Source organism: Protopterus annectens, chromosome 5.part0, assembly GCF_019279795.1.
Source record: "Protopterus annectens isolate FY-2018-M chromosome 5.part0, PAN1.0, whole genome shotgun sequence".
Taxonomy (NCBI): domain Eukaryota; kingdom Metazoa; phylum Chordata; order Ceratodontiformes; family Protopteridae; genus Protopterus; species Protopterus annectens.
Window position 1 is genome coordinate 1,453,740,070 of NC_056735.1, and position 21,352 is coordinate 1,453,761,421.

General features: G+C 40.5%; 1 protein-coding gene across 1 annotated transcript in view; it reads left to right on the forward strand.

Moving 5' to 3' along the window:
- RAB20 (RAB20, member RAS oncogene family) overlaps nt 1–10,942 on the forward strand; it is a 157,187-nt gene extending 146,245 nt beyond the window's left edge. Inside the window, exon 2 of the mRNA XM_044071269.1 lies at nt 9,588–10,942. Coding sequence (XP_043927204.1) covers nt 9,588–10,123 — 536 coding nt within the window. The 3' untranslated portion in view covers nt 10,124–10,942. The remainder of the gene's footprint in view (nt 1–9,587) is intronic.
- Nucleotides 10,943–21,352: the final 10,410 nt, after the last annotated feature.

A 21,352-nucleotide genomic window follows, 5' to 3' on the forward strand; every position in this document is an offset into this window, starting at 1 on the left:
GGCAATCTATCATGTCACTGCTTAAACAGAAAATGATGACAAATTCTGAATGTGCAGAAAACAAAGAAATGCAGGATTTATTGCATGCAGCTGAACAAGTTGGAAAGCATACTTTGCAATGTGGTTTTAATTCTCTGGAGGCCTCCTGCAGGGCTGCTGTTATGGGTTCTGTCATTAGGAGGCATGCTTGGTTAAAGGAACAAAATCTGCCTGATCATGTTAAAGCAAAATTATTAGATGCTCCATTACAACATGATACCTTGTTTGGTGTTAAGGCAGAAGAGGTGTTAAAGAAAATGGAGGACAAAGCTAAATCTATGCAAACTGTCAAGGATTTCTTACAGGTACAGCCACCTAGATTTAGCAGACACTGGCCTACAAAGAATTGGTCCTTTCCAGTCTCAGACAGACCTCAAAGGGGGCAGATCCAGACGCCCTAGAGGCAGATCACAGCCGCAAAGTTCCTACAGGTCTAAGCAATGGGGTGCTTCTACCTCCAAAGGTGGAGAAGACAAATCACAACCATACAGGAAACAGTCCCAATGACTTCCCCCTACCTGCACCAAGCACTTATCTTCTGGCAGCACCCTTAGGGGGAAAACTAGCTCTTTTTTCTCAAAATTGGCACATTATAACCCAGGACAAATGGGTTCTAGATATAGTGTCACAAGGCTACAAGTTTCACTTCCATACCCTGCCAAGGGCAAATGGATGGCCAGACTTGCCAAAAAATCAATGGGCAGAGGCTCAACAACAAATCTCAGCTCTCATGGACATGAGGGCTATTCAACAAGTGCCACAGCAAGAGCAGGGACAAGGATTTTACTCGACTGTTCTTGGTATCCAGAAAGGACAAAGTTTGGAGACCAATACTGGATCTATCTATTCTAAACACTTTCCTGGATATACCAAAATTCAAGATATTGACCTTGCAGCAGCTTCTGCCCATGCTGGGCAGCAAGGCTTAGCTCGTGCCTTTAGACCTAAAAGAGGCATACTTGCATGTCCCAATCACAGTCATGCAGACGATACCTCAGATTCAAGGCTGGTTCAAAGCATTACCAATTCTCTGCACTGCCCTTTGGCTTATCTACTGCACCCAGGGTCTTCACAAAGTGCCTGGCACCAGTGATTGCTTACTGCAGATAGAGGAATACAAAAATATCCTTACTTGGACGACTGCCTCATATAAGCAGAGAACAAGGACATTCTACTACAGCATCTAACGTTTGTGCAAAGACTTTTAACATGCCTAGGGTACACAGTCAACAAAAAGAAATCAAAACTAGTACCCTCTCAATAGATAATATTCCTGGGTGCAAGCTTAAATACAACTGCCCAGATGGCTTATCTCACTCAAGACAAACAAAGGCAACTGACTACCTATTTCAAGGAAATGGCAACAAAGGCCCAGTTATCTGCAAGAAAAATTCTGCAGGCTTTGGGCTTCATGGCATCCTGCATCTTACTAATTCCATATGCAAGGCTGCATATGAGGAAAATTCAATGGTACCTAAAAAGTGTTTGGACACAACATTGCCACAGCCTGGAAACAATGATTACTCTCATTCCCTGCCTGCAACAGGAGTTTTGATGGTGGGCAAAAGCTTGTCTCCAAAACAAGGGACAGCCATTTTCACTACCCCCACCCAGGCAGAGCCTAACGACGGATGCATCAGATTATACCAGGAAGAGGCATTCAGGGCACCTGGTCCACAAACCAAAAGCATCTACATATCAATCAAAAAGAGATGCTAGCTGTTCAAAATCCCCCGACAGCCTTCAAGGACCTACTTCATCCGGGATAATTACTGATAAAGACAGACAACACCACAGTCATGTGGTACATAAACAAGCAGGGGGACACTCATTCTTACCCCCTTTGCAGACTAGCCATGGCTTTATGGGACACAGCATTGACTTACCAAGTTCATCTGCAGGCACAAGTTCATCTGCAGGCACAATTCCTGCCAGGAAAGGAAAATACTCTGGCAGACGAACTAAGCAGAAACCTCATGGATCCCCACGAGTGGCACCTGGATCCACAATTCTTCAGCATGATAACAAAGAAATGGGGACGCCCAGACATAGACCCATTTGCCTCCCCTCACAACAATCAACTAAAAGATTCTGCACAAGGACTTATCACAGACGAGCTTGGAAAGTGGACGCCTTATCTTAAGCTTGGAAAGTGGACGCCTTATCTTTCAGCTGGACAAACCTATTAGTATATGCCTTTCCTCCACTGCCTCTCCTCCCTGAGGTACTCCTAAAGGTCAGACAGGAGAAACCAAAAATGATTCTGATTGCCCCAGACAAGCCACGCCAGTACTGGTATACTCCTAAAGGTCAGACAGGAGAAACCAAAAATGATTCTGATTGCCCCAGACAGGCCACGCCAGTACTGGTATCCGAGCTTAAGGAACTTGTCCCAATGCCCAGCCTGCACCTTACCTCAAATACTTCATCTACTGTCCCAACAAAACAATCAGATTCTGCACAGCCAACTCAGGACCCTAAACCTGGCAGCATGGCGGATAATGTAGCCATACAAACCACACCTCTCAGTAAAGCTGTGATGGATGTCATTTTAGAAGCCAGAAGCCCTAGTACTAGAAAATCCTATGCTGGGAAATGGAAGAGATTTTGTGCTCTGAACCAAGCTCAAGGAACTGATAGAGCTGTCCTAAATATTCCTCAGATTTTGCAATACTTAACTGAGATGATGGACAAAGGCCTATCTTTTTCATCAATTAAAATCCATGCCTCTGCCATTTCGGCTCATTACAATACAGAGCCACCACTCTTTTCTCATCCTTTATTAAGGCAGTACCTCAGAGGAGCCAAAAACTTAAGGCCTCCAAGGAGAATGCCAATACCTGCATGGGACCTCCGTTATGTCTTGGAAAAACTCACCTTACCTCCTTTTTGAGCCAGATGCTACTGCGGATATAAAGTTCTTATCTTGGAAAACAGCTCTGCTCCTAGCAATAACTTCTGCAAGACTAGTTTCAGAGCTACAGGCTCTCATGGCTGTGGAACCCTTTACCATTTTTTATTCAGACAGGGTCTCTCTGAGAACAATCCCTACATTTATGCCTAAGGTGGTATCCAGTGTAGCCCGTAACCAAACTATTAATTTTCCAACTTTTTATCCAAATCCACCGAACAAGGGGGAGAAAATTCTGCATTCTTTGGACATACACAGACAACTTAGATTCTACTTGGACAAAACTAAAGTCTTCAGAAAGACAGAACAATTGCTAGTGGCATATGCCGCAGCATCTCAAGGAAAGGCTATCTCCAAGCAGACTATTTCAAAGTCTATAGGTCACTGCATTCGTTTCTGCTACTCCTAGCATGGCAAACCAGTGCATAAGGGCATTAGGCCGCATTCAACCAGAGGTGCAGCCACGTTTGCAGCCTTTCTCAGGGGAGTACCAACCAACGACATTTTAGAGGCTGCTACTTGGAGTTCAGTGCATACCTTTACAAAACATTACAATCTGCCACTTTACTCTAAATCCAGGGCAGGCTTTGCCACTGCAGTTCTGCAGGGCCTCATAGCCGCTCCTAATGCTGTTTAGCTCCAGCCCCCCAACCATAGCTTTGGGACTCAACCCAAATGTAATGACTGCAACAGTGAAACACAAAGAACGTAGTATAGTTGTGTACACTTAACCATAAATGTAGATGTTCGAGTGTATTCACTGTTGCAGTCCAGGTTACCCTCCCACCATCCCCCTTATTTTTGCTGGAACTTATCTTTACTTCTCTAATCTTTACAACCCATGTTGTGTATTTGCTTATAGATGAAGGTAAAGCTTATTTTGGTGCATGTATGTTTTATTTACATATTTTTAGCCTACCCTTTTGGGGGCACCTAACATCTGGGGCAAGAAAAACTGAAGAAAATGGTGTCGGCTGCATCTTTTATACCCCTGACGACCTGTCGTCAGGGAAGAAGTGACAGCAACTGACACAGGACCCAAGACTTTGGAATTCAGGCCAACTGGGGGCACAACTGTACTTTCCTTTTCTTTCATAATGCATTTTGAGAGTTCATGCAACACCACAGCCATGTGGTATATCAACAAGCAGGGGGTAAAGATGCAAAGTTTTATCTTCTTTTCAAACTAGCCCTTCAAGCCTTGGGACCTAGTTATCCAAATGTAGGTTTCTCTCTTGGCAGTTTACATTCCTTCAGGACAAAACATGGTAGCAGACTCTCTGAGCAGCCACATGAATAGATGCTTCACAGAGAGGTGTTTCTGGACATAGTTCTTTAGTGGGGTATCCCTCAAGTGGATCTCTTTGCCTTCCTTCTGAACAGACAGCTTCTTTGCTTCTGTTTCAGAACCCCAAGCCCTCTGGCTTGGAGGGTGGATGTCATGTCTTTTTCATGGAAGGGGATGTTCCTATATACTTTCTCCCCACTACTTTTCAGAGTCCTAAACAACATCAGATAGACCACTCCAAAAATCTTGTTGACTCCCTTTTGTCTCAGACAGCACCAATTCCCCCCTCCTCCTTCATCTAGCCGGGGGCAGTCATCACAAGTTATCTCACTGGATGGCCTTTCTCACACAAGGGGTCTCTGTTTTACCCTCATGTGTCCACTCTTCAGTTAACACTTTATGTGATAGTGTTTTAATTCCCTTTTGACACCATTTCTCTGAGTACATGCTTAAGGTTCTGCAGGAGACCAGGAAACCAAATAACCAAAAATCACGCGTCAAATGGAAGAGATTTTCTGTTTGGTTTCCTAAGTTACACCAGGAACCCTTTCCAGTGGGAGTTTTAGTTCACACAAGCAAGACAGAACCAGTTCCATGCCAACTTAGCATATTCTTCTGTCAAAGCTCACTTATCAGTCTCTACTTTTCTGCCTTTGAATCCTTCATTGGCTTCTTGTTTGAGGTTAAACAATTCCTGAAAGGCATCCTCCATATGAGGCCCCCAAGAAGGTGTAGTCTCTCTTGACATCATTTCAAGTATGTGCTTAAGATTCAGGCCAGGAAACCCAATACCAGAAAATCACACTCGTCCAAATGGAAGAGATTTTCTGTTTGGTTTCCTAAGCTTCACCAGGATCCCTTTCCAGTGGGGGTTTCTTTGATTCTGTCTTACTTGTGTGAACTGTTCTATGTTGACTTGGCATATTCTTCTGTCAAAGCTTGCATATCGGCAGTCTCTGCTTGTCTTCTGCCTTTGAATCTTCTCAGCTTGTCTGCCTTTGAATACTTTGTTGGCCTCTTGCTTGAGGTTAAATTCCTGAAGGGCATTCTTTATATCAGGCCCCCACCAGGAAGCTTGTTTTATTGTTTGCCATCACTTACGTCAAGAGAGTTTCTGAACTCCAAGCCTTGATGGCAGTTCTCCCTTTTTTTCATCGGGGCAGGGTGTCTCTGTGTACAAATCCTTCTCAGGCCCATGGTGGTCAATGAGTTGTCCCTTAATCAATATGTCCAGCTTCCTTCCTTTTTTCCTTCTCTGCAATCTACTAGTGAGAAGGTTCTACACACCCTGGATCTTCATGGACATCTTTGGTATTATTTGAACAAGACCAAGGTTATACATAGATTTGAACAACTTTCTTTTTTTTTCATGCAAGGACCTTGGGTTTGGCAGTTTATAAGCAAACCAACTCCTCCTGAATTTCAAAAGCCATTTCTTTTTTGTTGTACTTTTCATGGCAAGCCACTTTCCGTCTCTTTTCAGGCCCATCCTAGCAGGACAGTGGCCTCTTCTGGGGCTTTCTTCAAGGGTTTGAACAGCAGTTCCATCCTTTTAAGTTGCCACTTGGTCCTCCGTGTACACCTTCACCAAAGATTGCAAGATGGATGCCATTTCCAGAGCAGACTTTGCCAAGTCTGTTCTTGGATTTGTGGAGGTTTCCTCTTTGCCTTTCTTCTCCCTTTCCTTACAGTAGCTTTTGTTCTCTTCCATTGGTTATGAGTACTGCAATAATGAAATGGAAGGACATAGTACCTTAACAGTAGATGCCTTTCCTTTCACTGTTGCAGTATTCAGTCCCTCCCTCCCTCCTGTTCCCTTTTTGTCCCTTTTTTGTGTTGGGAACATGTGCCTGGCCAAGGGGTCTTTGCCCTTCTTAGACATCTTCATTATTTCTTGAATGTTCATGGTCTTTCTTTTGGGGGTAGCTCTACTTCTCCTAGGGCACTTCACTTCTGAGTTTGGAGTGTCCATACATCACCTTTATGCCCTACACTGACACAGGAAGCATACATCTGATGTATGATGCTGGTCAGAATTAACGATTTTGGTATACTGGGCAAACATTGGGCTATCCTTGGCATGAGATCCCATAGGTTATGAATACTGCAACAGTGAAGGAAAGGACATCTACTATTATATTGGTATTACACAACTATACTTTTTATCCTTGATTGCTAAGGCTGGTTTGATCTTGTGTCTAGCTTTGATCTTCTGGATAGCTTTTAGTTCTTTGTTGTTTTTGACACAGTCTTTGATTTCTTGATTTCAGATGTGTTTTATTCCTAAATTTCCCTTTGGTTCTGGTAGAGACCATTTATTAAATCAAAGAATACACGGGCATACCCAGCTTCAGAGGTATAGGTGAGTCAGTCTGTCAAGGGGTAGTTGAAGTTGCTGTTGTAAAGTATTCATCCCTTTGTTGACTGGGTTTGTTATGGTAGGCCAATGGTCTCTTCGGGGTTGACCCAAGGTAGCAATTCTAACAGCGAGGAACTTGGCTTGGGCTCCAGAAAACTTCTGTACTTTTTGATCATTTCTGTGGGATCTTTTACATCCACCTGAAATGTATCTTTTCCTCAGATTCTACTGATTGTTGTTGCCGTCTCCTTCTCATTTCCACCCATACTTTACTCAGCAGAGGTGCTTAGAAACAAGGCCACCTTCCTCAATTTTTTATCCTTGTAACCCTTTAAGAATGAGCTGTAGCAGTGGATTCTTTTCTTCTGTCTAGGCCTTTTTTATTGGTATGTTTCCATGTTCTGGTGTGTATGGTACATTCGGGGAAAATAAGTACTTTTAAACTGCTGACTTCTCCTTGGATAGTAGGGTTGGGTTCTGTATTTGCTCTGCTTTCACCCTGTTCAATCTATGGTGTAGCTCTTCTGCGGCTGCTATTCCATTATTAGTTGACAAAGAGTTTTCATTTTTTTAAACATTTTTTTATTTGGATTTAAAACAGATTATAAAACAACTATTGACATGGGTCCACAGCTGATCAATATGGCCAGTTTTATTTTTTTGATGGAACTAGCTGCTGTATAGCTTTTGTGACCTTTGTTTTACAGCTGTCTGCAGCCATGTAGTCCCTTGTTACACAAGTTCGCATTTGTGACGTTTCTCTCCCTTTGTAAACAATTCTTTTCACATTCTCTTTCCTCCTTTCAAGAAAGTGTTGCACTTGCTTTGGGGTTTCTTCATTGTTGCATTTGAAACAGTTACACTTCATAGGTCTGAAAGTGTTATCGCTGCCACAGTTTCCTCTTCAAATGTTTGATTTTAGATTTGTCACAGAGGCTAAGGAGTCCTGAGAGTTCTTCATCCTTCCCTTTTTATTCATTTTCTACTTTGCTAGATTATAACAGCCATTCCCAGGCAAACTCTAATTACGTCAGTCATTTGGGTACAGTATTACAGTCCTCTGTTCCTTTCAGTTGACTAGCTGCAGGTTTACCAGATTCATTGTATTCACTGAAGAATTTTTTTTATTGCTGGCCATGCACTTTATTTTACATTTGGGCTTAGACTATCTCCTTGCTGTTTTGCTAACACATTACTCTTAGTAATGCCCGTTAGTGGTATCCTGTGAGTTTACTAGACATCTTTTACTTAAGGTTCCCTGTTTCTGGACTTTAGCTTGCTCACTCTAGGTTTAGTCTTCTAGACCTCAGTAGCTTGCAGTTAGGTTGTTCATCCTTGTTATACCTAGTTTTACACAGCCCAAGTTTTTTCCTTAGTAGTTCCCACTTTTCAGGGATACTGATTAGTCCCCGACAGCATTACTTTAACTCTGACAGTTTTATGTGTACTGGATCTTAATAATTGGACTCTTAATCCTCATCAGACATGCTTTTATGAAAGAGCAAAGGTAGTGATCTCCCTTTGCCCTTCTAAAGTTCAGGTACTTTTAGAGGTGCTATTTTTTGAGATACTGTTTTAGGTCAGACATAGCCAGTCCAGCTTGTTCTGGAGGTGCTGTTTTGCAGGGCACCCTTGGCATTGATCCTCCTAGCAAGTTAAGTTTGTGGGGCCCTGTCCTACAGGTAGAGGAAGACAGACTTGTCCTACAGAGTACAAATGTGTACTTACCATAACGGTAGATGTGTAGGACCAAGTCCTCCTTCCTGTCTGACCACTCTCTCCTTCCTCCTGCCTTTTGATAGCAGTTTGGAAATTATACTGGTGAGGTTTTGTTTAATACAATAGTGTCTTGTTTCTTCTGCTTCACTTTCTCCGGACTAACCGATCTGGAGAGGGGTCCCCAAGTATACAGAATTGTGTGAAAATTGGTGGAGTTGTAGCCTAAGGAAGTTATAGGTGCCAAGCTAAAGTCCTTTAGGTAAAGGAAGAAAGACTTTGGTCTTACATATCTGTTTCTGGTAAGTATGTAATATTTTGTTTATTTTTTAAGTTGAAATTTTACAATTTTTAGAACCTTTTCATGAATCTGCTTTGAATATGAAAGCCTTGCTGAACATTTTGTGATTAAAAAAGCTAGTTGCAATTCCACTGATGAGATGCTTACATTTTACTTTGCAAACGTTGGTAATTTTATCACCCTGATGACTGCCTAAAACATCTGATAGCTCACACGTTTCATCATTACATTGCCTTGCATATTTTCTGGTAGAATAAACTACATTGTTGCAGCTTGAAAGTGCAGTTTTACAAGTTGGAGAGGTTTTGCAGTCCTCCCGCACGGTGTTCATTGTCATACTTAGCATAATTTGTCTTTCCTCCCCATTGACAGAAAACTTTTGTCTTCACAGAAGTTCAGGTGCAGGTGTTTATGTACACATGTTCCCTTCTTTCATACTCTGAACGTGTGGTGCATCAGTATGTATGTGCTTCTGTGCATAAGATGCTGTGGTCTTCCTTGTTTTCTTGGCTTTCTACCCTGTTGTACTGTTCTCTCTCCATCAGCTCTAGTTCTACACTTTTCCACCAAGAAAGGCAAACTGGTCTTTGATCAGTCATCCGTTTCTTCTTCACTGACCCTCCGGTTGCATGGAGAAAATGTGTTTCTGCAGGTCAGCTTTTATAATGCTATTTTTTATTCATAATCATTTATCAGTGATTTAATACATTTGCAGGCATTAATATTTGAAACATACCAAAGCTTTCATTTGCTAAAAATGATAGCTGTATAGTGATTTCCTCTGGTAGACATTATAAGTGAACAAATTTAACCAAAACTAATTTGAATTTCAAAAATGTAGTTTTACGTAAGTGTGTAAACGTTGTGTGCATTTTCTCTTAAGTTGGAATTTGCCCAGATATAAAACTTTTACAAAAATTGTAATTTTATACTTAAAACACTTTTTGTTGATGCACATTTTTGTTTTCCATAGGAAGGGAGCAGTTCCACGGACTTGGTTCTATGTACTGCAGGGGAGCTGCTGCTGTCATTCTTGTGTATGATGTGACAAATTCACAGTCTTTGGCTGAACTAGAAGAACGATTCCTTACTTTAACAGACACTGCAAATGAAGACTGCATTTTTGCTGTTGCTGGCAATAAAGCGGATCTTACAGATGACTATGCGTTTCTTTGCGACACTGAACAAGGGATTCAGGATGTAGTCCCTTCTTCCCTCGTCTCTCTTAAGGTACGAAAGCATGTCCTTTTATGTGATGCCATGGCACTTTATAAGCGGATCCTTAAATACAAAATGGCAGATTCCAAGAATTTTCCCATGGCAGAAAAGATGTGCTTTGAAACTAGTGCCAAAACAGGGTACAATGTTGACTCTCTTTTTGAGACTGTATTTGAAATGCTTCTACCAGTGATCTTGAAGAAAAGAGAACAGGGCCCTCCACAAACAGTAGACTTGGAAAGTTCTGATCAGGTAAAACGGACTAAATCAGGTTGCTGCTCTTCCAAGTAGCTTTGTCAGATCAGCAAAAGACTGTAAGGAGAACGGACATGTTTTTACCAAGGATTTGAAATAAAAGTTTTTTGCACACTAGGAACCAAGTTAAATGCACAGTATTGGTGAATTTTTTGATTTGTGCATATTTATATTCTGTACGAAGACAGCAGCATTGCCCCTTTTGGACTTTTCTGTATAGTAGCATATGCAAACTGACCTTAAAAAGTTTGTCATCCGTCTGTGCTGATCTCCTCCCTGCACGCAATTAGTCCGTCAGTTCTATATGTATTCATATTGAAAATCAATTTTGTACATTTTTAAGGTACATAGCATAGCTGCTAGTGTTCACACCTCATGTTTTGCTTTTGGAAATGATGACATTTGTCTTTATGTGCGTAGTCATATTTGTCTGTTTACTGTGAAATTTAAGTTTTGAATTATTTTAAATCTCAGTAACATTTTAATATTGTCTGATTTGTCTTTCTTGTTTTCAGGATACTGCACATTTATTTATATAATGTAAACTTGTGTCCTGTTAAGGAATGATGTTTAAGTGAAGTTAATAAAGTAAATTAAATTGGTTTTATATTATTTTACATGCATGTCAGTGCAAGTATAATATAAGAAAGTAACAGCATGTAGAAAATGTAATATTAACTGGCATTTCAAAACATTGTAGTCTCATCCATTGCTTTTGGTGGTTTTCATTGTTGAACATTTCAAAGCTCACTTGTCTTTCTAACACAGACTGCTTTAAGTAGCTTGACAGACTTAGATGTGTTTTAATTTGTAAGAAAACTTCAACTAAAACTTATAAACTGGATTTTTTTCTGACCTGTGAAGTGTATTTGGATACATCCACTATTTTCCATTACCCGTGCTGCATTCTGCTGCATTGTTGTATAGTTTGTCTACTTGTAACCTAGTCTCTCTTGTTTTCCTAGTTCCATTCTGGCTTTTTTACTGGAACCGCAGAGTAAAGCACAACAAATTTACAGATAATGTGTCGTACCTGTCAGCTGTATTTCAGAGGCAGTGTGGAATAATTTATTCTGAAGTTTAAAACCTCTAAGTAAGACGGCGATACCCAGGAATAGTAATAAGTAACTGAAATAAACCGCTGAAATACCACAAACTATTCACTTTTAATGAGCCCTTTTTTATAAAAACATACCGACTTCATCAGATAAAACCCAAACATTCCAAGTAACAGGTCTTAAGTAATAAACAAATCACATGGCTGCAGTACCATTTATGGAGAATAATGCTACCTTCTAATTAGTTCTGACACTTTGTCAACTTTATGCAGTGATGAAGATAGATTATTGCTAGAAATAATAAATTTGCAGGAAGTATTGAAGTTGTATACTATTTTGTTTAATGTTTCCTTGTTTAGTGACACTCCTACACCACCTGTTGCTGAGGAGAATACATTTCCCTGGGATTCAGTAATGCCTACACTAAGTGTACAGCATTCTGAGTGAACAGACAACACATAGAACTCACAACTTCCTCCTCCTAATTTTAGTTTTCCTACTGATATTCTTGCAGTTTTAAATATTGACAGGGATTTAAAAAGGTTACCACAAAGTATAGACTCCATGTATACTTGGTGTAATCTTTCTGACTAAAAAGTGCAAAAATTGTGATAAGAATGTTCTTGAATACATATTGTATACACTTTTAATGTAGGCATTATTAAATCTGGCCCATTGTCTTTACTGAAGTCTTTGGAGAGAAAAAAATATTGAAGTACACATCGCTGGAACGTGGCAATGACCATTCTGGAGTATATTAAAAGAGCTGTACTAAAAGGGCAACTCATTACAAAATTTCCTAATGGGGTTTTGTTTAAGAACTCAACTGACTTATTTTATAAACAGGTTAGATTGCACAATTAATGAGATAACATGGTCATATTACTGACCAGCTGAATGCTGAAATTGTTGTTTAGTGATAAAACCAAAGTTGTGAATAACTGCTGGGACAAAACATGTGTGTATTGCCTTATGTAATATGTAAAAGAAAGTAATGCAAATAAAATAAAATAAAATGGGACTTGGGTGTATATGAGAATGGAATCACCTGTGTTGAAAATAGAATCAAACACCTGCAGAAGAGCTGATGGAGGTGGGTCTATGAATTCTGTAGGTACGTGGGAGGTGCTTTCTACATCAATATTTTTTAGGAGGAGGAACAAGCCCAGTACCTCTACATAGATCTATAGGACTGTGCTGCAAGAGAAAGACAGGAAGTTCTCACATGATTCAGTCAGATTCCACTGAGGAAACAGGAGGTGATAAGACGGAAGGAATTAGTGGCACAAACATCACAGACTTAGTATTTTACAATCTGATAGGGAAAGACAGAGGATAAAAGGGAAGAAAGTAAGAACAACAAGTTTAATGGTGAGCGCACTAGCATATAAAACCCTCTCAAATCCTACTGTACAATGTTTTCTTCAAACTGTGTATGAAGCTGAGATTAGGGAAGTTGTGGGAAAGCCACCCATTTTTTTTATTTAAATTCTTTTAAAGATCATGTTTTATGCATTGAATCCAACTTTTAGTTTTGCATTAAAAATGCAAACTCTGTTGTGTATAAGTGTTAGTTTTGCCATATTAATTCAAAATTGTAAGTTTAAAAAATTACTTCTGCTGTATTTACAGTATTAACAATGGCAGGAGGACTTCACTTTGGGATCCTGAACTAATTACATTACATTTGTGCAAGTAAATATTTATGAAGCAGTTGTACAACTACCGACTTTAGTTAGTAGAGTGGTAAAATACTTCTTTGCCAAACTATTCATTTTTACAAGTTGGTGATTATATAATTTCTTAATAAATATTTACTCATGCAACTGCAATGCTGTTGGATCAGGACACCAGAGTGATATTAACCACCTGCTGGCATTGTATTAATAATGCCATAATACAGCAAGAGTAATTTAGATTTCCTTGTTCGGAAGCCTTTTTTTACACAAATTTTGAATTAATACGGTGATGCCAGCACTTATTTGTGCACAAGAGTGTTCACGTGTGTAACAAGGCATGCAAACACTTTTTTTTATGTAAAAACAAACCTTGGTTTCACTGTATTAAACACCACCTTTAAGCTTTGAACAAATGAGTTTGTGAAAAATGTTAGATTTATTGAAGCTGACAAAGGTGTTTATAGGTACTAGGCTGTTGGTCTTCATGATTGGATGGGAGATAGGAAATTCACCCCGGGGATGATTTCTGTGGCTCTGCTCGACAGGGGCCCAGGAAAATAATTTTCTTGGGTGGCCAAAGCCAGGGTACCTTTTTGGCTAGGCTTATATAGGCCCTAGGGCCAATAGCCTAGTACCTACCTATGTAGTTAAAGCTTCTAGGCCACTGTCTTCCACTACCCTATTGTCCTCTGATAAGGATAGTAAAATGATGGAGTTGCTTGGAAAAAAGGTGTACACCTCTTCCACTGTGGCATTTAGGGCCATTAATTATCAGAATCAGATACGCATGTCTTTGTATGTACTGGCCCCACTTTCTCAGGGTTCTAAATTGTTTACAGATCTTCCAGATTCAGCAGCCAAGTCTTGCCTCTCTTCACTCCTGACACTTTCTTCCCAAGATACCAGACACTCCATTAAATGCAGTTATGATGCTGCAGAGGTCTCTACAAGATCAGCAGCATCTGTATCTGCCCTCAGGAGGTACTCTTAGCTAAGGTTGCAGCCTTTGCCTGAGAATTTTAAGACAAAAATAATGGATACACTGCTAGACAACTCTGCCCTTTTTGGCAAAAATGCTGCCAACATCCTCAAAACACTCCCAAGAGAAAGGGAAAGAACTCCAGGAATTAAAACATATTCTTGTGTCTCCAGTTCCAAACTCCTTTCCAAACCTAACTTTATAAGGAAAAGAATCCCAGCCTCAAATACGAGCTTACACAAACACATTTAGCTATGTCTCGGCCATCTTCTGCCCATAAGACCCCCTTTCCAGACAAGCCAGGTAGTCTTTGACTACCTGGTCATATTCATAAAAAATCCCTTTCCCAGCACCTGGACAAGCATTACCACAGACAAATGGTCCTGTTCATTGTCCAAAATGATTTTATTTCATGACTTGGAAATCCATTCCTCCCTTCATGGGCATCTCACAACCCCCAAGGGACCAGATCCATCTCTTTCCAAAGATGATTCAAGTCTTGCTCTCACAGGGGACTATTCAAGAATTTCCCCTCCCGTAGAAAGAGGAAAAGACTTCTGATGATAGTCTGCAGGAAAGATGGTTCTTGGAGACCAGTTTAGATTTGGCCCAGCTCAGTCTTTTCCTAAAAGTTTCCACCTTTAGGATGCTCACACTATAAAACAGTTTCCTCTCTCGCTCCCTCAGGCTTTTCTGGTTTCCCTAGGCATCAAGGATGCATACCTTCATATTCCCATTCACACTATGTTCAGGAAATTCTTACAGTTTTCTGTTGCTTCCTCTCATTTTCAGTTTTGTGCTTTGCCTTTCTGACTATCTGCAGCTCCAAGAGTAGTCTCAAAGTGTTTGGCTGCTGTCATTGCCTTCTGCAGATTACAGGGAATTCTCATCTACCCTTACCTGGACAACCTGCTTAGCCAAGTAAAACATCCAGACATTTTGTACCACCTTCAAACGACCATCTCCTTACTCCTAAGTCCTAGGATTCACTATCATCTACAAGTCTTCACTAACCACTTTTCAGGATCAGGTCTTTCAGGGCTGCAGGTTAAGGACATGCATTATGATGGCCTTTCTTCCTTTGCAAAAGATGCAGTCTCTGGTAACCACCTACCAGCAGTTGCTTCCTCTTACCTCTTTGACAACCAGAGAGTTTCTCAGGATGTTAGGGTTCATGGCTTCTGTTAAACCAGTGCTGCCCTTAGCCAGACTTCACATTCAAAAGTGATCCAGTGGTACCTGAAAACACTTGTCTCAGCATGCTCACCCTCTGGAGTTTGTTCTTCTACTATTTCCATGCCTGAAAAAGGAATTGCATTAGTGGAGTCAACAAATATCAGAATCCAGGGCTACCCTTCAGCCACCAGAACCCCATTCAGGAGCTGTTTTACAGATGCCTCAGACCTGGGGTGGGGAGCAACTTTGAGGAACCTAAAGGTTCAAGACCTGTGGTCTCCTTTGAAAAGAAAACAATGCATCATCAAGGAGGTTGAGAGCTCTGATTTTGGCACTACACGCCTTCCATTCATCTCTCCAACCAGGCCCCTTGAAACTGTTCCCAGACAACACCACAGTTCTTTGGTATGTGAACAAACTGGGATGTGTTTCTGGACATTCTCCACTGGTGGGGTACACCTCAAATATATTGTTGTGCCTCCCCTCTGAACAGACAACTTCCAAAATTTTGTGACAGAGCTCCACATCTTCTGGTATGGAAGGTGGCTGCCCTTTCTTTCTCACAGAATGGGATGTTTCTCTCTGCATTGCCCCCTTCCCACTTATTCAGAAAGTCTTGCTGAATATTCAGCAAGACACTACAAAAGTCTTGCTGGTGACCTCCTTTTGGCCAAGACAGCATTGGTTCCCTCCTCATCTGCAGTTTTCCAAGGGCAGTCATCACAAGTTACCTCACAGGATGGATCTCTCACACAAGACAAGGGATCTGAACTTGACACTGTGGGTAATGTGTCTGAAAGGAATTGGAAGCCTTTTTTCTCGGAGGAAGTGCTTGTTCTGCAGGAGGACAGGAAACCCACTACTAGGAGATCCAATTTGTCCAAATGGAATAGATTCTCCATCTGGTGTCTTAAGTGACTAGATCCATTTTCAGTGGATATTCCCCTAGTCCTGTCTAACTTGTGTGAGCTGCTCAAAGCTGGGTTGGCTTATTCTTCAGTTAAAGCCATTTCTGCATGTCTTCCTTTATCTCTCATCCACTTTAGCTTCAAGGCTAGAAGTTGAGCTTTTCTGAAAAGGCGTCCTGCACATTAGACCTCCCAGGAAACCTGTACCTCCTCCCTGGGATTTGAATTTTGTTCTGGAAAAAATGACTGGTTCTTTAAAATTCTGCTCTTAAACTTTTACTGGCATCACTTCTGCTAGGAGAGTTTTTGAGCTTCAGGCTTTAGCTGCACAACGCTTTTAATTTTCCACGAGGATAGGATTTCTCTTCATACCATTCCTTCTTTCATGCCTTGACCCTTCACCAATCCATTCACTTACCTACCTTTTTCCCTACCCCTCAAAACTTGAGTGAGAGGGTACTCCACACTCTGGATGTACAGAGACAACTCGGATTTTACCTGGATAAGACTGCCGTGTAGATAACAGCTTAGCTCAGTTTGACTTTGTTGGCTTCAAATATTTCCCACACAACAAAACCTGGTTGCATACAAACTCCGCAGGATGAAGCTTCTATTTTTAGGGATAAGCACTGATCCTGATGTCTTCCAAGAGTTAATCCAACTGTGGGGACACCTCAAGTGCATCTGTTAGCCTCATTTCAAAACAGCTAGAGAAATTCTGCTTCAGGACTCCTTGCAAACATTCCTGAAAAATGCCCTCTCATTTTCCACCTTTTCCACTAATGTCCAGGGTTATGTCCAGAGTGACTCTCCAAAAATTGTGATTGTGACGTTTGTTGGGGCATTAGTGGTTCTCCATTCTTTTTCATCTGGCCAAGGGCAGTTACCGCAAGCTTCCTCATAGACTCTGATTGCTCACACAAATGGCAGTCGTTATTTGATATGCCAAGACCTGAAAAATCATCTAACTGCCTAGATTAATTTTTTTGAGGATGTGTAGCAGATACTTGAGGTGAAGAAATCCGATGCTAGGAAATCATATGTGCAAGTAGAAAAGATTTTCTAGTTGGTGCTAAAAACCAAAACACTCTTCAGGTCCAATTGTCTCTGGTTCTTGATTTGTAGGAGTTACTGGCCTCTGGCCTTTTTTATTCCCCATATCAAGGTGCATTTATTGACCATTTCTGCTTGTCTGCCTTTGCTCTTCCTTTTCTAATTTGGTCAAGTCAGATAGTTTTTGAAAGGGATGTTACACATCCATCTACTTAAGAAATGGGTTTCTCTTCCTTTGGATTACAACTTTGTCATTAATACTTTTGTCTCCATCTGAACCAGCTTATCAGGCTAAATTGAGGATCTTAACATGGAGCACTGTTTTATTCATTGCTGTGACATCTGCTAGGAGAATATCCGAGTTGCAAGCACTTAGGTTAAGAAAATCTTAACTTTGTTTTTCCCCAAGGACAGTGTTTCTTTAGACATAAAAAGAGAATTGGTTCTCAAAGTGGTCTCTCGGTTTACTTTAAGCCAAACTTCATCTCCCTGTGAGTACTTGGTGATCTGGGAATGGTCATCCACTAACTATTGAGGGGTATGTTTAGTGGACTTGAAGTTCCAAGTAGAGATGGTACAGGACAGTGGTCAATCGGTGAATTTGATAGAATGGAGATACCTGTACAGAGATGGGGAATATTTCTTAGGAGAGCTGGAGCTGAGTGTTGCCTAGAATGTAAGATCTGATGTTGTCCTCTTGATTCCTCCTCACAGTAGGGTCTCGGATCGATCCTCTGATCCAGCTCGGCCACATTCTTCAAACTTAGAACCCACCCTCAAGCTCCTTCCTGTTAGCCATAATGAACTACACCCACTCAAGCACCTCAGTTCTTGTTTGCCGCTTCAGAGTCTGGATGTGGATCTCCGTGCTTTCGAGCGATAGGATTAAGTACAAACTGCCTTTTTGACCTTTGCTAGTCCCCCCCTTCCTTCTCTGCTGTTGTGCTTTGTGACATTCTCAAGTCTTTTTATTAAAACTAGAGGTTTTGTGTGTGTGTGTGTGTGTGTGTGTGTGTCAAGTAGTGTATAGGTATCTCTATTTGACTCTTTGTTGGTGCTTTCTCATTGTTCTTTATTTTTGGCAGGCTTTAGGCCAGTTCTCTGTGAGAATCATGTCTGACAAACCCACCCTGGGGTTCAAATGTTGCCATTGTGGGCACAAGATCCCCAGTCTAGATGCCCACAAGGAGTGCGTCTATTGTTTAGGTGCAAATCATATTCAAACCACTTCTGAAATCTGTGCGTCTTTCAACCTGCGAACACTTGCACGTAGGCGTAATAAGTTGATCTTAAGAAGTCTTTCATCTTTAGCTCCTGAGGCTCAGACCCCCCCCCCCCCCGTGGCATCATCCCCTTTTTTGGGGGGGGATGATTAGAGAAAGTGGCAAGGCAGTGGGGAAAAAGTTGAAAATTAGCTGCAGTGTCTTGAAAGAAAAATAGCACATGACATCAGTGTGTTTTGAGAAGATGATGTTGGGGGAGTGCCTCACATGCTGCTCTAAAATGGTCTCCACAATGACAGCTAACTGACCACAAACGCACACAACTTTACTTCTATAAGTTTTGACCCCCCTACCTACCTATCTAAAGGTCACAGTACTTTATCCAAGCACCAAGGCACAAGTCTAGAGGTTGACTAGTGGCTCTGGTGCTGGAGGAGTAGGAAAGAGTAGCTTTGCCAGTTCACCCACTTTGGGAGGGAAGAATTTCTGATTGAGTTGCAGACATTCCAGTCATGAGGGTGTTACGCAGTCTATAAAGTCATCAGTAAAACTATGGCTTCTGGAGGTGGAAGGGATGTGGGATATGACTGATGTAATGTGTGGTGATTTGCAGTATATTAATGTCTTTGCCTAGTTAGGGCATACCAAAACATCCCCTGGGATAAAAGATCAGCATAGTTGATGCTGCATGCTATGTTGGTGCACTTCCCTGGCCGAACCCACCTTTGATTCCCCGGGTGATGGTACCAGGAACACTTTTTTTGTGTGTGGGGGGGGGGGGGCATGTGGGGTTGCATGGGGCAAGCCACTTAAATAATGATTTTATTATTTAACTACAGCAGCAGTTTAGACAAGTTATGTCTCAATTTGAGATGAGTTGATTTATGATCCCTTAATCTACAGTCCATTGTAGAGGAAGTACAGGAAGCAGGTTGCATTATCCTGCCAAATGTTTGCATCAGAAGCACATATTAAAAACATTTCTGAATCTGTAATATTGAAATTGTTTGCTTGTTTTGTAGCACTTGTAGTTCTATGATCATTCCTTGCAGGTATCAATAAAGCCTGTTCAAGAAAACTTTCAGCTCATGTTCTGTCCCTGTCAAACGGAATTGCTGTGTAATTAGGAGCCTAGTATTTTGAATTCTGGTCACTTTTAATCAATAATTTTTTTTTATTTTTTGTCTGGTTATACACTTTCAGCAGGCAGAAATAAAGTTTCTAAATTATTTATCATACCAGTGCTAAACACAATCATCACTTCTGAGCAATAACTTTTTAATATTTTGTCTTCATTTCATTGAAGAACAGCATATGTAGTTGATTCTCTGGCATTTGTCATACTGTTAATGTTGGAATGGATCTGATTTAGTCAACCCTCAGGATCTCTTCCATACAGTATTATCATCTAGTGGCACCTTAGAACTGCATGCTCAACCCGACATTTTTCAGGACATTGCCATATTGCTAAGTGAAGTATCTGTTCCTTTCTTTTTAATCTTTCCTCATAAAATTCCATTGGGTATGCCATCTCACCTGGGAATGTTTTCATAGTTAACATAACTAACAGTTTCTGTTGTGTAGCTGCTCAACATGGTTTGCATTATTTAATATCCATGAAGAATTATCTTTGCAAATAAAGATAATTTTTTTCACAAACAGACTGTTTTAACTGTTTGATTCTTAAGAAGAATGTTCCAGCCAGGAGAAGCATCATTTCTGTACGGGGACAGATTGTTATCCTTTCACATGAGGGCTTTCCTCCAAATTTGTTTGCAAAAAGTCAAGTTTGGGCAGTGTTTGAGGATACCTTATCAAAAATGATTTGTTAAAATGCTAACAGCCTTGGATCATAACTCCTACCTGACTGGTTCTTTGGAGATGAGGAGCAGAAGTGCAGATCTGCAACTACATGCTAGCGTACAATCTGTTCAAGAAAACCTGTCAAATGATGAAAAAGATGTGTGTGCGTGGTATCCCCTCTTTGGAGATCTGTAACCTCTAGCATTCAGATAGTCATTTCAGCTATTTTTGTAGTGCTGGCTAATAATCTGTGCCTCAGTCTTTACATTGATGGCACTCTGTTGGCAGTCCTTGTGTTGACGAGCACAGGTGTAGTCATATAGTTAAGTAATCATTGCTTCAAGTGCGTTGTGGATAGCCCAACATTTTCTGTAAAAGGTCTGCTGCTGTTAGTGCTCTAAAGATTAAAAAAAAAATAGTAATAATAATTTGGAATATATTTTAGCAACTTAAGCTGATCATACTCCATAAACAAGATTTGATGGCCAAGAGCCCATTTATGGTGGTACTCTGTAAGGAAGCTTTAATTTTCCCTTCTGAAAAACATCACTGTTGAAGGACAGGTCTAAAATTCCATAAAGTGGAGATTCATCAGCTATACGTAAACAAAATGTTGTGATTCTTCTCCATTGGCTTTTAAGCGATTTTATATATTTTTTCTTTTTCTTTGGGCACCCTGCTCCCGACAATGTAGATTCCTATTATTTGATTTAAATATTTTTGTATGCTGAGAACACACAGTTATATTAGTAGTAGTTACTGCAACCCGTTGGCTATAAATTTATTTTCATAAACCAGAATTCCATTAGGTTAGAAAAAAATGACCAAGAAACATTTTCAACAATCATCTGCTTAAAAGCAGGGCAATACTATAGCTTTTTAGTATCCTACAGATATGTCCGACCAACCCTATTGTGAGAGTAAAGGGCTAGTTGTATAGGATTCCAAATGAAGACTTTTATTTTTACATAACGTTTGGCCTCAAGGAGATCATCTGGGATTCTAAGTAAAATATGTTTTAAGTCATTACTGTCAATAAGTGATCATTTTCTGAGACCCTAGGTGTGCACTTGTTCTTTCGTACTCCTTACCCATAGAATCCTTAGTAACCATCTCCAAGCCATTGGAAGATATTGTTAGAGCAGTTTAACTTTCATTGGTCTGATCTTTTGGTTTCTACCTCATTGTTACCATCTTCTTGCTAGCCAACATTAAAAAAACTCTAGTTGCCTCTTTCTTAAACCAAACATAATCTGACCATGAGGATATCAAAAATTTGAGTGATTTTTAACCATGCCTAGTTGGAGCTTACCATGTATGGCTGTATCTGTCTTTTAAAAATATTCATGCCGACACATGTTAAGAAAATATGCATCCAAATTCCTA